General features: G+C 55.8%; 1 protein-coding gene across 2 annotated transcripts in view; it reads left to right on the top strand.

Moving 5' to 3' along the window:
• The window catches only part of CEMIP (cell migration inducing hyaluronidase 1), a 138,987-nt gene that overhangs the window by 102,677 nt on the left and 20,314 nt on the right, over nt 1-15,996 (top strand). For both annotated transcript variants that reach the window (XM_072801885.1, XM_072801881.1), the window contains exons 12-18: nt 1,957-2,132; nt 3,738-3,947; nt 11,348-11,553; nt 12,223-12,292; nt 13,067-13,195; nt 14,522-14,607; nt 15,482-15,613. In XM_072801885.1, the coding sequence (XP_072657986.1) occupies nt 1,957-2,132; nt 3,738-3,947; nt 11,348-11,553; nt 12,223-12,292; nt 13,067-13,195; nt 14,522-14,607; nt 15,482-15,613 (1,009 nt within the window). The remainder of the gene's footprint in view (nt 1-1,956; nt 2,133-3,737; nt 3,948-11,347; nt 11,554-12,222; nt 12,293-13,066; nt 13,196-14,521; nt 14,608-15,481; nt 15,614-15,996) is intronic.

Genomic DNA, 15,996 nt, shown 5'->3' with positions numbered 1-15,996 from the left:
TGCCCCCCCATCCCTCCCACAGCAGGGTCGCCCAGAACCCTGCATGAAGCTCTTTGTGCAAGAGACTCTACTCCCTGCCACCCACCTGGAAGGCTGTGCATCTGGTGTGCTTGTGAGGGTCACAGAGCCGATGGGCAGGAGACCCCTCCGGGGATGGAAGGAGAGGCTTCCACATGGGCGGCCAGAGGGGGCCCTGCTTCTGGACCTTGACGCTGTGAAGCCCCGAGGCTCTGCGAGCTCTGTGAGCTGAGCTGGAAGCCACTGCCGTGTGTGCCCAAGAAAGTGAACCACAGCGTGCAGAGCAAACTTGTTCCAAACGCTCCTCCGGCCAGTGTCAGAATGTGGAAGGAACCAGAGTCCTGATGGCTCCCCCCACGGTGTCCGAGACTGACCCCTCTGGCAGGCGGCGACCTGGGGCATCAGAGATCTCCGGAGATGACAGTAAAGTACAGTGAATAGACTCTTTGTAAAGGGAACTTTCTTAATACTGGAGACCTTTTTAAAACAAGACTCTGTGATACACCAAATAAAGGCCCGACAGACGCCCAAGGGCTAATCCTACTGACCTGAGGATGCCACCTTGCATGGCAAAGGGACTCTGCAGGGGTGATTAAGCTGAGGCTCACTCGATGGGGGACTATCCTGGGTTCCTGAGGGACCCTAGTGTCATCACAAGGGTCCTTAGAGAGGACACAGGAAGGTCAGAGTCCAGGGAGAAGGCGACATGATGAGCCAGCAGGCGTCGGAGTGATGTTTGTGGAGGGAGGAGGGAAAGGCTGCCAGCCAAGGAGCTAACTAACATGCTTCCAGAAACTGCCCTCTCCCTGAGCCTGCGGAATTCAAATAGCAACTCCCATAGGATGCGTGAAACAGCGGGCAGGGCAGGTCCCCGTCGGGGTGCTGCTCGGGTCCATCCCAGCCCCCGCCTTCATGTGTGGGGCCAGCTGTGTTGTGGGCTGACATGTGTGCCCCGTGGCTCAAGCCAGGGCCACAGGAAAGCCAGGTACAGAATTCAAGTGCATACACAAGGTCGTGCTCTGTGACTGCGTCCTGGCACAGAGGAGAGAGCACCCGCCAGCCAGGTCAGCCCTCCCAGTGACAAGCCACATCCAGAGGCAGGCCAAGATCTCTTTATCCCACAAAAGCATCTGGGGACAGACCTGGGGCCATGAGACAGCTCCTAAGTTCCCAGCTCCTGCCACTGTGACCGTCACTGGGGTGCATTTGCTACCCGGGGAAGAGGAGGAGGAGGCTGGAGGGGAATCGAGTGGATTTGAGCAGACCGAGGAGGGAGGGGGGCAGGCACAGGTCACTGATTCAGGGACTTGCAGTGGCCTGAAGGGGCCTGACATTAGCTACAAGGGCAGCTGAATTGGGATGAAAAGTCTTAATTTTTTAAGGATCGGAGGTCTGAATGAGCTTGGAAGTGGAACATAAGGAACCCACAGGAGGGAAGAGAAGTTCCTGGGTGGGGTCCAGGATTCTGAGACTATGGGAAGGGGTGAGATCAGGGGTGCAGGGAAGAGAGCACCCTGTCCTCCCAGGCTGGCCCACCAGGACACCCCACATTCCAGTCCCAGGGAAGGAGCATGAGCAGGGGCAACCACACGTGGCTTCTGCTCCTCCTGTGACCATAGCCTGCGGGGAGGCTGGCAAAGGTGGTTCTCCTAAGGGGGCATATGTTGAGCTAAAACACAGGAGACCCTAGTACCAGCAAGCAAAAGGGAGCACCAGTATTGGGGGATAAGTAGCCATTTCTGTGTGGGCTTCGGATTTATGTTTGCATGGCTGTGAATCCTGGCTCTTCCTTCAGGCAAGGAATTTCATTTCTGGGCTTCATTCTTCTGTAACATGGGACTTAGCAGGGGTACAGGGACCACTGTGCACACCGCGCACACAGGGCATGGTGATATGTAAGCAGCAGCAGATTCCCAAGCCTCCCCACCTCTGCCCTAGGGAAGCCACTGTACCTGCACATCGGGGAGGAGATAGATGGTGTGGACATGCGGGCCGAGGTCGGGCTCCTGAGCCGGAACATCGTGGTGATGGGAGAGGTGGAGAACAGATGTTACTCCTACAGCAACCACATCTGCAACTTCTTTGACTTCGACACCTTTGGTGGCCACATCAAGGTATGGGTCCTCCCGGCTGAGGCTGGCAATGTGGGAATCCTCCTGGAAGGGACTTTCTGGGAGATGGAGTCCTGCTGTCCCAGCTGTCCACTCCCGGCCATAAGACAGGGGACGGCCCTCCACTCCCCGGTCACACGCCCCCGGCACGCTGCACCCTCTGCCTTCACGGCTTCCAATCCCCATCATGGCTCTCGTTCCCTTTCTTCTGTTTCACCCCAATCGTTTCCCAGAAGAGCTGGCATTTCACTCACACAACATCATGCTTACAATAGATCCATGAAGTTACAGAATCGAGAGCAGGCAGGGGAGAGGCTCTGGAAGTCACGGTGCTAAGGGTGCTCGTGAGCTTGCCAGGGAGCTGGAGGCAAAGACGGAGACCCCACGCTGCGGGCTCTGCTAGCATGATGAAAGGCGGCAGTTGCAGTCCGAGGGAGCGCAGCTCCTAGCATCCAGCTCACTCATGAATCCTGTCTGCATCCCTGTCAAGGGAGCCGTTACCCGGCATATCGAATATCATGACACCCAAAGCTCTTGCGTGGCCTTTGCATTCAATGACTTAGGATCAAAGCTGATAGAATATTGCTGTGTGGAGATTTGCTGTAGGCGGGTGCTATCAGGATCAGACTTTCTGGTGACCTAACTGAATGAATGAGCAGAACCTAGAAAGCCCAGAGTGGGAGCCCTACTGGCAGGGCAGTGTCACGTTGGGTGGCTCCATAGTACCCATGGGCTTCTAGCAACCCCAGCCCTTGCTCATTCAATGCCAGAAGGGCTCCCCAGCAATCAGAGCCTCCAAAAGCACTTGCACGTGTTCCTGGTCAGGCTCTGGGGCTGAGGGGGCCAGGGCTTATGGGACCGTCCTTAGTGGAGAGACTCGCCAGAGAGACCAGAGAGACTAGAGCCTGTTTCCAATTCTGAGAGTGGTCCTTGAGCCATCAGAGCACCCCTTCCCGCTGTGCCCAAACTGGGCCTCAGGATGCCCCTTCCAGAGTGGCATTCCAGTTGACACCTGCTTTGGGGAGGAATATTAGTGTGTCCCTAAGAATCGCCCTGCTCCATCAGCAGTAGGCTGAGCCCAGCTTCTGGAGCATAGACATCCACTGTGGTGCATGATGGCTCACACTTGCCACCAGGGTCACAGGCTGTGGAGATTCCTGGCTCAGCATCCTGGGCCTTCCACCAGCAGGGGCCACAGACCGTGGGCCAGGGCACAGGCTCCTTCTGCCTCACGGCCACCCTCATCCTGGATTTCTAACCTCCAGGGGTGGGCCTCATGCTAGCTTTACCCTAGCTTATCTGGGGGTTGCCCCTTCCTCATGACACTCAGCGACTGAGGAGGGAGGGAGGTAAGTGGAGGCAAGGCCTGGCTGTTGTATGGTCGCTCCTCGGTTTTCGGGCCCGAGCAGTTCACTGCCAGGTAGAACCCTTGTGTTATTCACAGCATTTTGGCGTCCGTGGGCCTTACGCCACCTGCAGAGCATGTGTTGGATCCGCTGTGTGGCTGAGGCAGGGACCAGCGAGGCACTTTGCATGCTTGGGATGTGGCACTGGTGGGGAAATGGGGGGCACCTCGCTGACCCTTCTGACCCCCGCACCCCCTTTTAGTTTGCACTGGGCTTTAAGGCGGCGCACCTGGAAGGCGTTGAGCTGAAGCACATGGGGCAGCAGCTGGTGGGGCAGTACCCCATCCACTTCCACCTGGCAGGTGATGTGGACGCCAAGGGAGGCTACGATCCACCCACCTACATCCGGGAGCTCTCCATCCACCACACGTTTTCTCGCTGTGTCACCGTGCACGGCTCCAATGGCTTGCTGGTAAGCGCCTCCCTCCCTTCCCTCCCTCCCTCCCCGGGAAGCAGAGGGTCCATTGCTCCCCATCCTCAGGTCCACTTCCTCCAAAACGTTGGCGCTGAGATAGATGTTGGGTCAAGACATTTAGTCCAAGGCCACTGGGGGTTGAGCCATCCTTAGCCTGGAGTGATGAATGCTGTCAGTTCAGAGCAGGTCTCCAGCTGAAGAGGAAAGAGAAAGAAAGGTGTGTCTTTGCCAATGGGCACTGGGTGGCAGAGGTGGTGAGCTGGCCTGGTCACTGGGGCTCCCGCTCCCTCTGCACCTCTTTAGAATGATGGGCAGCCAAGCATCTTCCGTGGCTGCATGGCTAGACAGACCTGTGAGCACAGACAAGGGGTCATGCTGAGACTCCGTGCCGTGGCCTCTGTCCCAGCCAGCAGTGGCCACAAGGGGCCTTTTCTCCCATGGCACCGAGCATCCTTCAGAGCGAACACTGCTGGGAGGAACGGCTCCATTAGCAACGTGAATATGTGCCAGAGGCTGGATTGGCACAGTTGATTTGTATACTACATTGATTCTTCTTTATTTGTTTTATTTAAAAGATTTTATTTATTTATTCATGAGAGACACAGAGAGAGACACAGGCAGAGGGAGAGGCAGGCTCCATGCAGGGAACCTGATGTGGGACTTGATCCCTGCACCCTGGGATCATGATCTGAGCCGAAGGCAGATGCACAATCACTGAGCCACCCGGGTGCCCTGATTCTTCTTTAAATGAACTAAACTTATGGGGCACCTGGGTGGCTCAGTGGCTGAGTGTCTGACTCTTGACTTTGGCTCAGGTCATGATCTCAGGGTCACGGGATCAAGCTCTGCATCAGGCTCTGTGCTTGGCGGGGAGTCTGCTGGAGATTCTCTCCCTCTCGACCCTGCCCCTCACTTCCCACTCCCCCCCACCTTTGTGCTCTCTCACTCTCTCTAAAATAAATAAATAAATAAATGAACTAAACTTATATCCTCTAAAAACTTAAGCAACCGGACATTACAAGCTGACACTCTGCAAGCTGAAAAATCCAGATTGTGTTTTGTTTGGCTTATAAAGTGTTTACAGAAACATTCGATCATTTTGACACTAAACTGATAATTTTACATTGAACCAGCCTTTCTTTAAAGTGACTAAACCTATATCCTCTATGAACTTCAAAACCGGATGTCACAAAATGGCACCCTGCGGGCTGAGCCCAGTGACGAGACGTGTTTGGTTTGGCTTATGTGGTGTTTAAAGAAACATCTGAAGTAGGCGTCGTCATTTAAAAGTTAAGAGATTTCACATAGAAATCTGGATTCTTGGCTTCTCTGGAAAAGTGGTCTGAGTGGGCAGGTCAGACCCACACTCCTGCATGGCACAAGGGCCTGGGGCAGGGCTGAGTCCTCAGGCTCCCCCCAACCCCGTGCACACTGCTCCCTACTATGTTACTGCAACGTAGTCCTCAGCTTGCTGCCTGTGGGCCGCCATGGGCACCTGAGCGTGTGACCCTGTTCACAACCAGACACAGTGGAGTTGGATGAGGCCTGGTTTTGTGTTGCTGGTGAAGCCACGGCCAGTTCTCTCCCTCAGCTCATCTTGTGTTGCGCGCCGTGCCTGCACCACCCACTAAGCATCGAAGGAGAGAACGGGCTTTGGGGCCCAGTCTGGAAGTGCTTGGGGTCAAGAGCTTGGTCCACAGGTTATGAGTTGTGGCGCCTTGGACAAATAGCTTGACATCCCTAAACCTCCATTCTCTCTCAGCCAAGTGGGGAAATCACACCAAACCCAGAGGTGCAGGTGCCCCAAGTCGCCCAAGGCTGGAGCCCTGCCCGCCAGTTCATGCGGAAGCCTTGACCAGGAACCAGGGCTGATTCTCCCTGGCAGGTGGCAGGAGGGCTCTGGTGGGAATGGGTGCTGAACGTGGGATTTTTTTTCTGGCTCAAGGGAGAGGAAAGGAGAATGTGTTCTTGCTGAGGCAGAAAGACAATAGGATTTGTGATAAGTAGAGAATGTCAGGAATGAAGTACTAGACACAGAGGGAGCTCGGGCCCTGGAGCTTGGCCTTCCATCTGGCTCCTGCCCTGTACCAGGAGTGTGACCTGGGCCTGTCATCTTACCTCTCCGTGCCTCTGTTTCCTCTCCTATAAAACAGAGAAGATGGCAGTGTCTATTCTGCATGGTTGTTAGAAGGAATGAGTGAGCCAAGGATGTGGAAAGTGTGGCACGTGTGTGCCACGTTGGTCCTGCGTGCTGCAAGGGGCATGACAAGCGGCTCAGGTCCTTGTTCAGTTAGAATATAAGAATGAGAAGGCTTTGGCCACTTTGGTCACAGCGCACCTCCCTGAGAGCCGTGAGCCAGGTCCCAGCTGGAGGAATGGGTTCACGTCGGGGAAGCAGGGCAAGAGGTGTTGAGGGGTGGGACAGAGGCCTGGCCGGGCAGCAGTGGGAGCCCGCAGCTGGGTGGGGAAGCGGCAGGGAGAGCCTGAGAGCCAGCACAGGCCAGGAGCTGCTAGATGGACCAGCTGCACCCACAGTCGAGAGAGATTTTTTTGAGCCAGAGACTTTGACAACCTCTTGGAACCAGAAGACCCTTGTGGTCCTGCGTGCTGGGGCCATTCTTCTGTCCAACCCCAAGGGATGCCAGCCACCAGACTGGGAGGGAGCACCCATCAGCTCCCTGGGTGCCGTCTGGACACCAGGCAGCGCACTCGCCTTGCAAGGCCTCGCCGGGGTGCCAGCTGCAGCCTGACCCCAGTCGCCACATGGGGCTCCAGCTGCACTCAGCTAGGGTCTGTGCTGGGGAGCCAAGCTGGTGGGTTAGGATCTGGAGCCCACAGACCTGTGTGGCCCTTCCAAGGTGACACCACACTGGCATGGCTTAGAATCTGGATGAAGTGCAGGCCTCTGCTTCCCTGAGCCAAAGAAGCAGCAGGATAATGGAGTGCATTCTGTGTCCTTCCCCAAGAGCCACACCCCTGGGCAGGAGCTGGGGTCTGGGATTGGCGCCACACCCTGTAAGGGCTGCACCACGGAGGCAGGGAGCTCCGAGTTCAGAAGAGCTGCCTCGGAAGCTGGACTCTCTCCATCAGTATTTTACATTTGCTCCCTTCGTTCTGGCTTGTGGACTTTATCAGTGGCTGGGGCTGTGTTTGAAAAGATTTTTTTAGCTGATGGGATGAAAGGAGACCAAATACAGATGGAGGCTTTATTCTAATTTAGAATGCAGAGGCCACTCTGTAGCATCATGGATGCCTTTACCCTAATGCCACCCCAGATCTGGACATGCCTGAGACCCAGATGGGAGGACACTGGCTCATGGGGAAGAGGGGCTCCGAGGTGTGCAGAGCCAGGAGGTGCCTTCGAGCTGATCCCATATGTCCTGGGCAGCCCCAGATACATGGTTTCTCCCTCTACCACCTATAGAACACACTCTGGTACTCAGAGAACAGCCTCCCTCACCCCCGCACCCCTACCCCAGGTCGCCCACCTGCATCCTTCCTATTCTTTGCCACCTGCTTCTGGAAAGGGCGGTCTGAACCTGACATTCCTGCCAACACCTGCTTCTCACTCCCCTCTTAACTTAAACGCCAGCCTCTCAACCTCTGCTTCCCCTGAGCCCAAATGATGCTCTTAGTCACCACTACCCACACCACGAGCTCCTGCTCGGCAAACCCACCTCCCCCTTCTCCCGGGACTCCTTGCTCACTCAGAAGCAGTTACCACCAGCAACCCCAAAACCACGAGGTCGAGAACAGAGTCCTACCAGCCTGTGTTCCAATGTTGCCAGTATGGACTTGGGGGGCTGATCCAAATTTTCTGAGACTCGGTTTCCCACTGTGTAGAGTGAGGATGAGGACACAACCCATTGCAAAGGCTTTGGAGGACGATGAAGCCAGAGAACACAAGTGGCACACTTAGCATTGGTAGAGGGCAGAGCATTATCACTGGGCCTCTCTGTGTACCTGTGCTGAGTAAGCCTCCTGCTTCCATGAGATAGTAGTGGGATCCCCCCAGCACCCCCAACACACACACACACACACACACACACACACACACAGTAGACCCAGAGTTCAGCACACACAGTGTACGTGTCCTCCCATCTCGCCACAGAAATGCACCGTGCGTGCTAGCAAAGTCAAGGCTGGCGGTAAAGCCACTCTGCATGCTGATTATCCTAGTGACGCCGAGACCCATTTAACCAGAGAGCCCCCTTCACATGACTGTGCCATCCTGCACTGTGCCTCTGTTCCTATGGAACAGAGTTTGGGAGAGTTTGGGAGATTCCTCTGACACCAGTGGTGGTGTTTCCTTTGAAACTGGTGGTCCTCATCGAAGCTGCTGGATGCCAGCAGATGTGGGGTGAAGCTGGCCCTCAAAGGAAAGGTCCACTGCACGTTACCTCCAGGCAGGACCGTGGGGGCCTATGGCGGGCTCCTTGATTCCTGAAGCTGCTCTCATTTCTCTTTCCCGCCGGAACCCAAATGAGGGACCCAGATGGTGGTTCTTGATCTCCCTAGAAGTTCCCCAGGCCAGGGGTTCTGCTAGTGGATCGGATTGGGGAAGAGATGCTCTGGGGAAGAGGAAGGACATGTCATCCATCAGCCCCGCTATCCTGCCTCCCTTCCCACTGGCACCTCTCCTCTGGGGGGGATGGGGGTGCTGCCTCCGGGGCTCTGTCCTTCCTGACGATGGGGAGGGCTGCCTGGTTCTCTGCTGCCGGTCCCGGCCTCTGTGGGCCATCCAGACACTCGCTGAGACTCTGTGACATGAGTTACTGCCTACACCGGGGCTCTTTTCTTCAGTGGCTCAACACACAAAATAAGTGGTGAAGCCTGGAAGTTATACTCTTTCTTCCCATATGATTGTATTGGATGTCAAGTTTCTTGCTGATATGAGTTGAATCACACACACACCCCCCAAAGGCAGAATCAGGCAGGGCTGATTTCTGCTCGTATTTGCTCTTAAATAGCATTTTCTTCTGTTGTACATGCGTCAATTTGCACAGAACACTGTACTTCACACCTGTTTCCCCTGCTTCATTACTAACAGCACCCCTCTTCGCTCTCAGAAAAAAATGTGCTGGTGCAGACGGTAAATTAAGTGGTCGTTTTTGTTGAAGCGGTCCCTGAGGGCTGACAAATTTCCTCCTTCAAAATTTCATGCCCAGACCCCACCTAACAATAGCTGGAGACTTAAAAGAGCTTTTAGGAATCACTTTAGGACTGCTGACCATCATCACCAGGGGTGATGTGCACAAGGAGGAAGGGAAGGACATGATTTATACAAGAGAACAGGCAGGTGGTGGTGGGCAGAGGGACTTGCACATGCTTCGGGTTAGCTCACCCAGGGACTTGGCAGCCACTGTGCATGGGCCAGAACCTACCGGTTTTTCTGTCTGTCTGTCTTTCTGTCTGAGGCTGTATCATGGTGTAAATATTTAGTTCTGGGAAATGTCCTAAGGCAGAACGATCGCAGACCTAAGAGCCAGAAGACGTTAGGAGGCATCTGTCATACAAGACACACCGGGATGGGGGTGGGAGGCCTGGTTCTGAGCATGGCTTCACCTCAAGGTTTGCAAACACCCTGGGACACCCCGCGCCCTTTCTCTGGGTGTCAGTGTCTCCCCTGTAAGTGGAGGCGTGGAGCTTGCTTGGAGATGTCCCTCCAGCTCCTGCAACCCTGCTTCCTCCCTGCTTGTCTCTCCAGGCTGTTTATAACCAGCATGCAGAGCTCCCTGGGACGAAAGGAAGCTGTCCCACTGGATGACCTTGGTGTTCACCAAACTCTTAGTGAGGGATTGAGTAGGACTCGAGATCACACCCTTGCCAATGACCAAAGACTAGGGAGGGAGTTGAGGGAACAGGGTGGCTTGTGTGTTTGGATCCTCCCTTTTGGGGTGAATGGACATAATTTGAAAGCTGGGGTCCCAGCCCTGGCTTCTTGAACATGTGGGCTGTGTGACCTTGGGCAAATTACTTGACTTCCCTGAGTCTTGGTTTCCTTAGCTCTAAAAACAAAACAAACACCAAAAATAATTATTATAGAATTGTGTGAGATTTCAGCGAGATTGGAAGGACGTGGTGGGTCTGGGTTCTGGATGCTTCCAGAGCCTGACTACCTGGAAGGTGGAGAGGCAGGCTTTGTCATATAAAAGACTCCATAGGGAAAAAAAAAAAAAAAAAAAAAAAAAAAAATAAAAGACTCCATAGGGAATTGGGGTGTTTCCTCGAGATTTGTGTACCCCAACCAGAAGCAGTTTTGTCACATCGAGGAGATGCTGTTGGTGTGGAGTGAGGGCAAAAGCCAGGGAGGCCACTAAACATCCTACAAGGTACAGGACAGCCCCTTGAAGAGTTAATGGTACTGAAGCGGGGACAGCATCTGGATGTTTCAGGGCCTGGCATGCTGGTAGGTGCTTAGTAGGTGCGTGTCAAACTGATGCCATAGGGGAGCAGGAGCTTTTCTTACTAGGTGACACCAGTGGGCTATCGGGCCCCAGGGTGGGGATGAGGATGGGAGATCTCAGTTAAGAGAAATGAGGCATTTCTTACCATCCTCAAGTGTTCTGCTGCGGACAGGCTGCCTTTGAGGTGGTGAGCATCTCGTCTCTGGGGCATTCAAGGGGAAACACAGTTCCCATTGGTAAGAGATGCTTGTGGGCAGTCTAGCATTGGACAGGGAGCTGGGGCTCAGGCCAAAGACCCCTCTGAGGACCTTTTAGTTCTCAGACTCGTGTGCTCATGGGGTTCAGACCCAGAAGGGTCCTCGGTGATTGTGGCGTGGGAGACCCCTGTGCTGCTTGGGCATGCGGCTAAGACCGTACCCGGCTCTCTGTGTCTGCAAATGGCCTTTCTGCTTCCCCCACTGACTGGGATTCCAGGAAGGACTTTGAGGAGCTGGAGTTTGCAACCTTTCCTGGCTCTTGGCTCAGGGGTTTCAAATATCTCCTGATGTGCATTGTGGACTACGAGGCTGGCTTGGCCCTGTGGGTGAGGACATAGCCTGGCCTGGCTTGGATGTCACCCTCAGGGCAGCTCTCCCACTGCCCTCTCTGTTGGGTGTGTTCTGGGCAATGCCCCATGTGAGGTCCTTATAAGCTGTGTACCCGGGTGCTCTCGCCCGGGTGAGCTCTCGTGGCCCTGTCCAAGCCTCCTCTTGGAGCTGCTTCTAACACTCTGTCCCTGTGCTACCCTGCGGAGCCTGGGCCCCACCTCCAGCTGGAAGGGGCCTTGAAGTCTCAGTCCTGGCCCCCCGGATCCCACATCTGTGCCAGGCCCTACCAAACCCCTAGTGCTCCTCAAGGGGCCTGGAGTGCAGCTGATGCTGTTGCATGTTTGCTGAGTGTGAATAGGCACAGGACACTGGGTGAGGAGTCACCCTGGCTTGGTCTCTGCAGGTCAAGGACGTGGTGGGCTATAACTCTTTGGGCCACTGCTTCTTCACGGAAGACGGGCCAGAGGAACGGAATACTTTTGACCACTGTCTCGGCCTCCTTGTCAAGTCTGGAACCCTCCTCCCCTCCGACCGTGACAGCAAGATGTGCAAGACGATCACGGAAGACTCCTACCCAGGGTATATCCCCAAGCCCCGGCAGGACTGCAAGTAAGTGCCTTCCTCCCCAGGGCATGCGCACCACCCAGCCCTGCACCCCAGGGACAGCCCTGTGTGTGTACCACTCACCTGCCCACTGGGCCCCTGATGGCTGCACCTGGGCCTTCTGAGCAGCTTGGGCCTCCTAGCTCTTAACCACCTACTGCCCTCGGCCTCAGAGCTGGAGGCCATCGGGGCCACGGAGACCATGGAAGGCATGCTTCCCACTCCCCCCTTCTCCACTTGTCCATGGCCATCATTCCTATCCACAGAGCACCACTATTTCTATCCTCAGGATTCCCTGATGTCACACGGTGCTCCTTTGAGAGTGCGTGGGCTGCCACCTGGGTGCCACAGCATGTACCCATGCGGATAGAGACCGAGACAGAACTTCCCCTGTGAGAAGCATTCCCATGCTGGGTCTCTCCCTGAGTAATGGCCATTCTCCTGGGTGCCTGGGACTTATCTTTGCTTGACAGCCAGACTCAGACTCTACCTATCAACAACCCTTGCCTTACGGAGCCCCTTTTAAATTCTGAGCCTTCCAGGTGCCTAAATGCACCACACTCAAACAAGCAGATGGGTTTCCTAACAAATGAAGGGTTTCTCAAGCCTCTGGTAAGAGGCTCGGGAGCCAGCAACCCGTTGCTTGACGCTGTGCATCTCTGCCCCTCCCTGCAGCGCAGTGTCTACCTTCTGGATGGCCAATCCCAACAACAACCTCATAAACTGTGCAGCAGCGGGGTCCGAGGTGAGAAGAAAGATCCCTCTTCAGCAGGAAGTAAAGGCGGGAGCTGGGGGTGGGCCAGGAATGTGTGTGTCCCGAGCCCCATCTTGGCTCAGCTGGGACGAGGAGGTTAAAACCAGGCTGGGGCCACATGGACTGGGCTTTAGGGAATGGCTCTGTCCCTTCATCATATTGGTGATCAAACCACTTTGCTGAAATGACTCATTATTAGATGGAAGCAAGTGTGGCTCAGAGCCCTGCCCCACACACCGATGCTCTCAGCCAAAGTAGTTTAATTTTTGCATCAACCCTACGAGGCAGGTACTCGTTCCTTCCATCTGCTGGGTGAGGAAGTAGAGGCAGGTAGAACGAACGTGCCCAGCGGCATGCATGGATTCAAACACAACATTCTGTCTACACAGCCTTGCTCTTACCCACTTGTCCCTGCAGCTTAGCATCCCTGGGACCCTGAGCAGGTCAGGTGCTGTCTCTGGGTCTCAGCTTCCATTAGCTGCAAAACAGCAGGGAAATGCCAAGAACATCATAGACTCTGAAAGCCAGATGTTTGGAGCCCTTGGCTAATAGAGTAGGACTCTCTGGATGGCGGTCACAGTAAGGGTGGACCCCAAAAATATATCTGCCAGACCTTTTTACCATCCCTGGGACATGTGTCCGGGGATGGGTGTTGGGGGCCCATTTGGGAGTAGAGCTAGGTCCAGCCCCAGTTGGGCCATCCCATGGCCCCAGCAAGGAGTCTGCAGGGCTGATCTCTGTGGCTCTCCCCGCTTCCCCCAACAGGAAACCGGGTTCTGGTTCATCTTCCACCACGTGCCGACGGGCCCCTCGGTGGGGATGTACTCCCCGGGATATTCAGAGCACATTCCACTGGGGAAATTCTATAATAACCGAGCGCATTCCAACTACCGGGTAAGTCTTTCCAGACTATCCTTCCCCAGCCGGCCTCTTGGTCCTCCTTCCTGGCCTGCAGATCATTAGAAGGGACAGAAGGGCAGAAGGGACCTGGGGGGCATGGGTGCAGCGCACAAAGCCCAGGGTGTCAGGGCTAATCTGGTCCAGTCCCTAATGGTACAGATGAAGCTGAGGTCCCTGGAGGGGAACGGGTACATCAGGATTTGGGGAAAAATCTCAACCCATGGAAGACTGTGAGGAAGAGAATCCTCTCCCATGGGCTGGGGCTTGCACCTGCAGTGGGGCGGGGGAGGACCCCAGGCAGCTACGTGTCCTGGAGGCCAAGCAAGAAGGGTGTCTCGGGGCAGACGCAAGGAGGCAGCGGTGTCCCCCGGATGGACCGGGGGTTTCTGAGGCTGTCGTGGGCTGTACCGGGGCGGCGCAGAGGCACGGGGGCAGGGGGCCAGCCGAGCAGTGGACAGGCTGTGTGGGCTGCTTGTTGGGACCTGCCCCTGGTGGGTGAGGGTCCTGGTCTGGGGCCAGCACCAAGCCTCCTGCCATCCTCTGAAATCAGTGTTCTTAACCTTTGAGGGAGGCCACAGCTGGAGGCTGGGGGGTGAATCCTGGCTTGAGAGCCAGCAGCTAGGGATCGAGCCCCTCCTCTGACGCTTGGGATGCACTGGCCAGAGTGGACCCCGGTTACTGGAGAGGGGAGCCTGGTTACAGGTCTTTCTGGGAGGCAGAGGGTCCCCACGAGGCAGGAGACCGAAGGTGGCCTCATAGGGCGGCACCGTTTGTGGCCCTACCTCCCGCACGCCCAGAGCTGAGCACATAAAGACCTTGAGAGCCAAGCAGGAATGTGAGCTTCTGTCCTCAAGTCGTACCAGACCCCGGGCAGGGCTGTGGGAGGGTCCCAGACCCCTGCCCCAGGGTGGAGACCAGACTTAGTTCAGCAGTTCCTCTAAGCCACTACAGACACATTTCCCAGGCACATATGCCCATCACCCTTGAGTCTGAGCTGGGCTTATCCCTGCCCAGAGCAGGGTAGGTTCTGGGCGCCGACCTAGCTGCATGGCCCTGAATGAGACATGTAACCCTCCGGATATCAGCTTCCTCGTGCACATCTCCAAGAGGAGGCCTTATTCCAGATCCACTCTGAGCCATGCAGAGCAATACAGTCTCCTCACCTCCCTCACTGCAGACCCCTTACCTCTGTTAATGCGTCCTGACAGCACAGTTGGTTTTATTGGACCGTGTAAGGGTATGCAGTGAGGCTGGGCGTGAGGAGGTGCCTGGGGCCTGCAAGTGGAAATGACCGTGTCCCTGACTGTCCCCTCCCTGCAGGCTGGCATGATCATAGACAACGGAGTCAAGACTACTGAGGCCTCTGCCAAGGACAAGCGGCCCTTCCTCTCCATCATCTCTGCCAGGTAAGTTAGCCCTCAGGAATGCACAGACTCCCTGCTGACCTACTGACCCACCTCTATTCTCTTCATTCACTCACTCATTCATTCATTCATTCAGTCCATCAGTCATCAAATATCTATTGAGCACTTTCTACGTCCTGGGGAGGGAGCCAGCTGCTAGGGTACCGTGGTGAAAATCTGAGCGGGGGAAAGTCTGAATTAGGTCTTAGGCTACAGCAGCTGAAGGGAAATAGAAATCTCTAGAGGTTCCTGGATCCTTCCTCAAAGGCTAGCACAGAGCTGGCTGGAGGCCCAAGGCCACTTTTAGAAGGTGCTATCAAACCCTCAGGGTTGTTGGATAAACCAGCTCCCTTTAAAGAGGCCAGTTGCTTGGCCAGCATCGTGGCAAGCAGCCCTGGTGCCATGATGATGCCGACGGAGGACGCTGCTGGTCTGGATGCCCCCGAGGGCCACACTCAGTGCTCTGTTTTGTAACCAGAGAGCTGGAGCCCAGAACAGGCATGAGGTTGAGGGTCTCCAGGTCCATGGGGAGCTGAGCAGCTCACTGTCCTTCCCATCCCTCTGCTATGGGCCTCACTGCCCAGACTTCCCTCTGTGCCATGACCTGCCTCGGCCCGGGCGTGGTCTCCCCAGGGGTGTGATGAACAAGAGCAGTGACGCGTCCTAGCCTGCGTGTGCGGGGCCCTGGAGAGAGAGACCCTTGCTTCCGTGATGAGCTCAGAAAGTTTGCTTCGGAGCCCAGGCTACGTGAGCCGGGTGCTGCTTCCTCAGGGTCTTCCAGGCACTGTGCCCACAGAGGGATGCTCACAACCCGGAGGGGGATCAGTTCGGGAGGCCCTGACACTGCCACCTGTGCCCTCCCTGCCGTGTGTTCCAGATACAGCCCTCACCAGGACGCCGACCCGCTGAAGCCCCGGGAGCCGGCCATCATCAGACATTTCACCGCCTACAAGAACCAGGACCACGGGGCCTGGCTGCGTGGCGGGGACGTGTGGCTGGATAGCTGCCGGTGAGGAGAGAGCTGTGGGGTGTCGGCACAAGGAGGGGGTGAAGCCTCCCCCACGCAGAGGAGAGGAGAGCAGGACAGGGGAAGCAGGCACGTGGACTTGGTCCCCGCCAGGTGGAGGCACAGGATGGCAGCTGGCAGTGACCCCTCGAACCCCCTAGAAACAGCATATGCAGGTGTGTGGGTCATCGGGTAGTCCCTGGTGAGGCTCGCTCAGGCCTCAGAGCCAGTCAGTGAAAGGAAGGAAGGAGGAAGAAGCCGGCACGTCCTGGGCACCTGCTGTGTGCTGAATCCTTGGTTGCCTTGGTTACTGTGCTTCTCGAAGATTCAAATTATCACCTCTGTTTTGGAGATGATAAACTGAGGCTGAGTTTGGTGACCTTCCC

The sequence above is a fragment of the Canis lupus genome, chromosome 2 (assembly GCF_048164855.1).
Source record: "Canis lupus baileyi chromosome 2, mCanLup2.hap1, whole genome shotgun sequence".
NCBI classification, from domain to species: Eukaryota; Metazoa; Chordata; class Mammalia; order Carnivora; family Canidae; genus Canis; species Canis lupus.
This window is presented reverse-complemented; position numbering and strand designations above follow the sequence as displayed.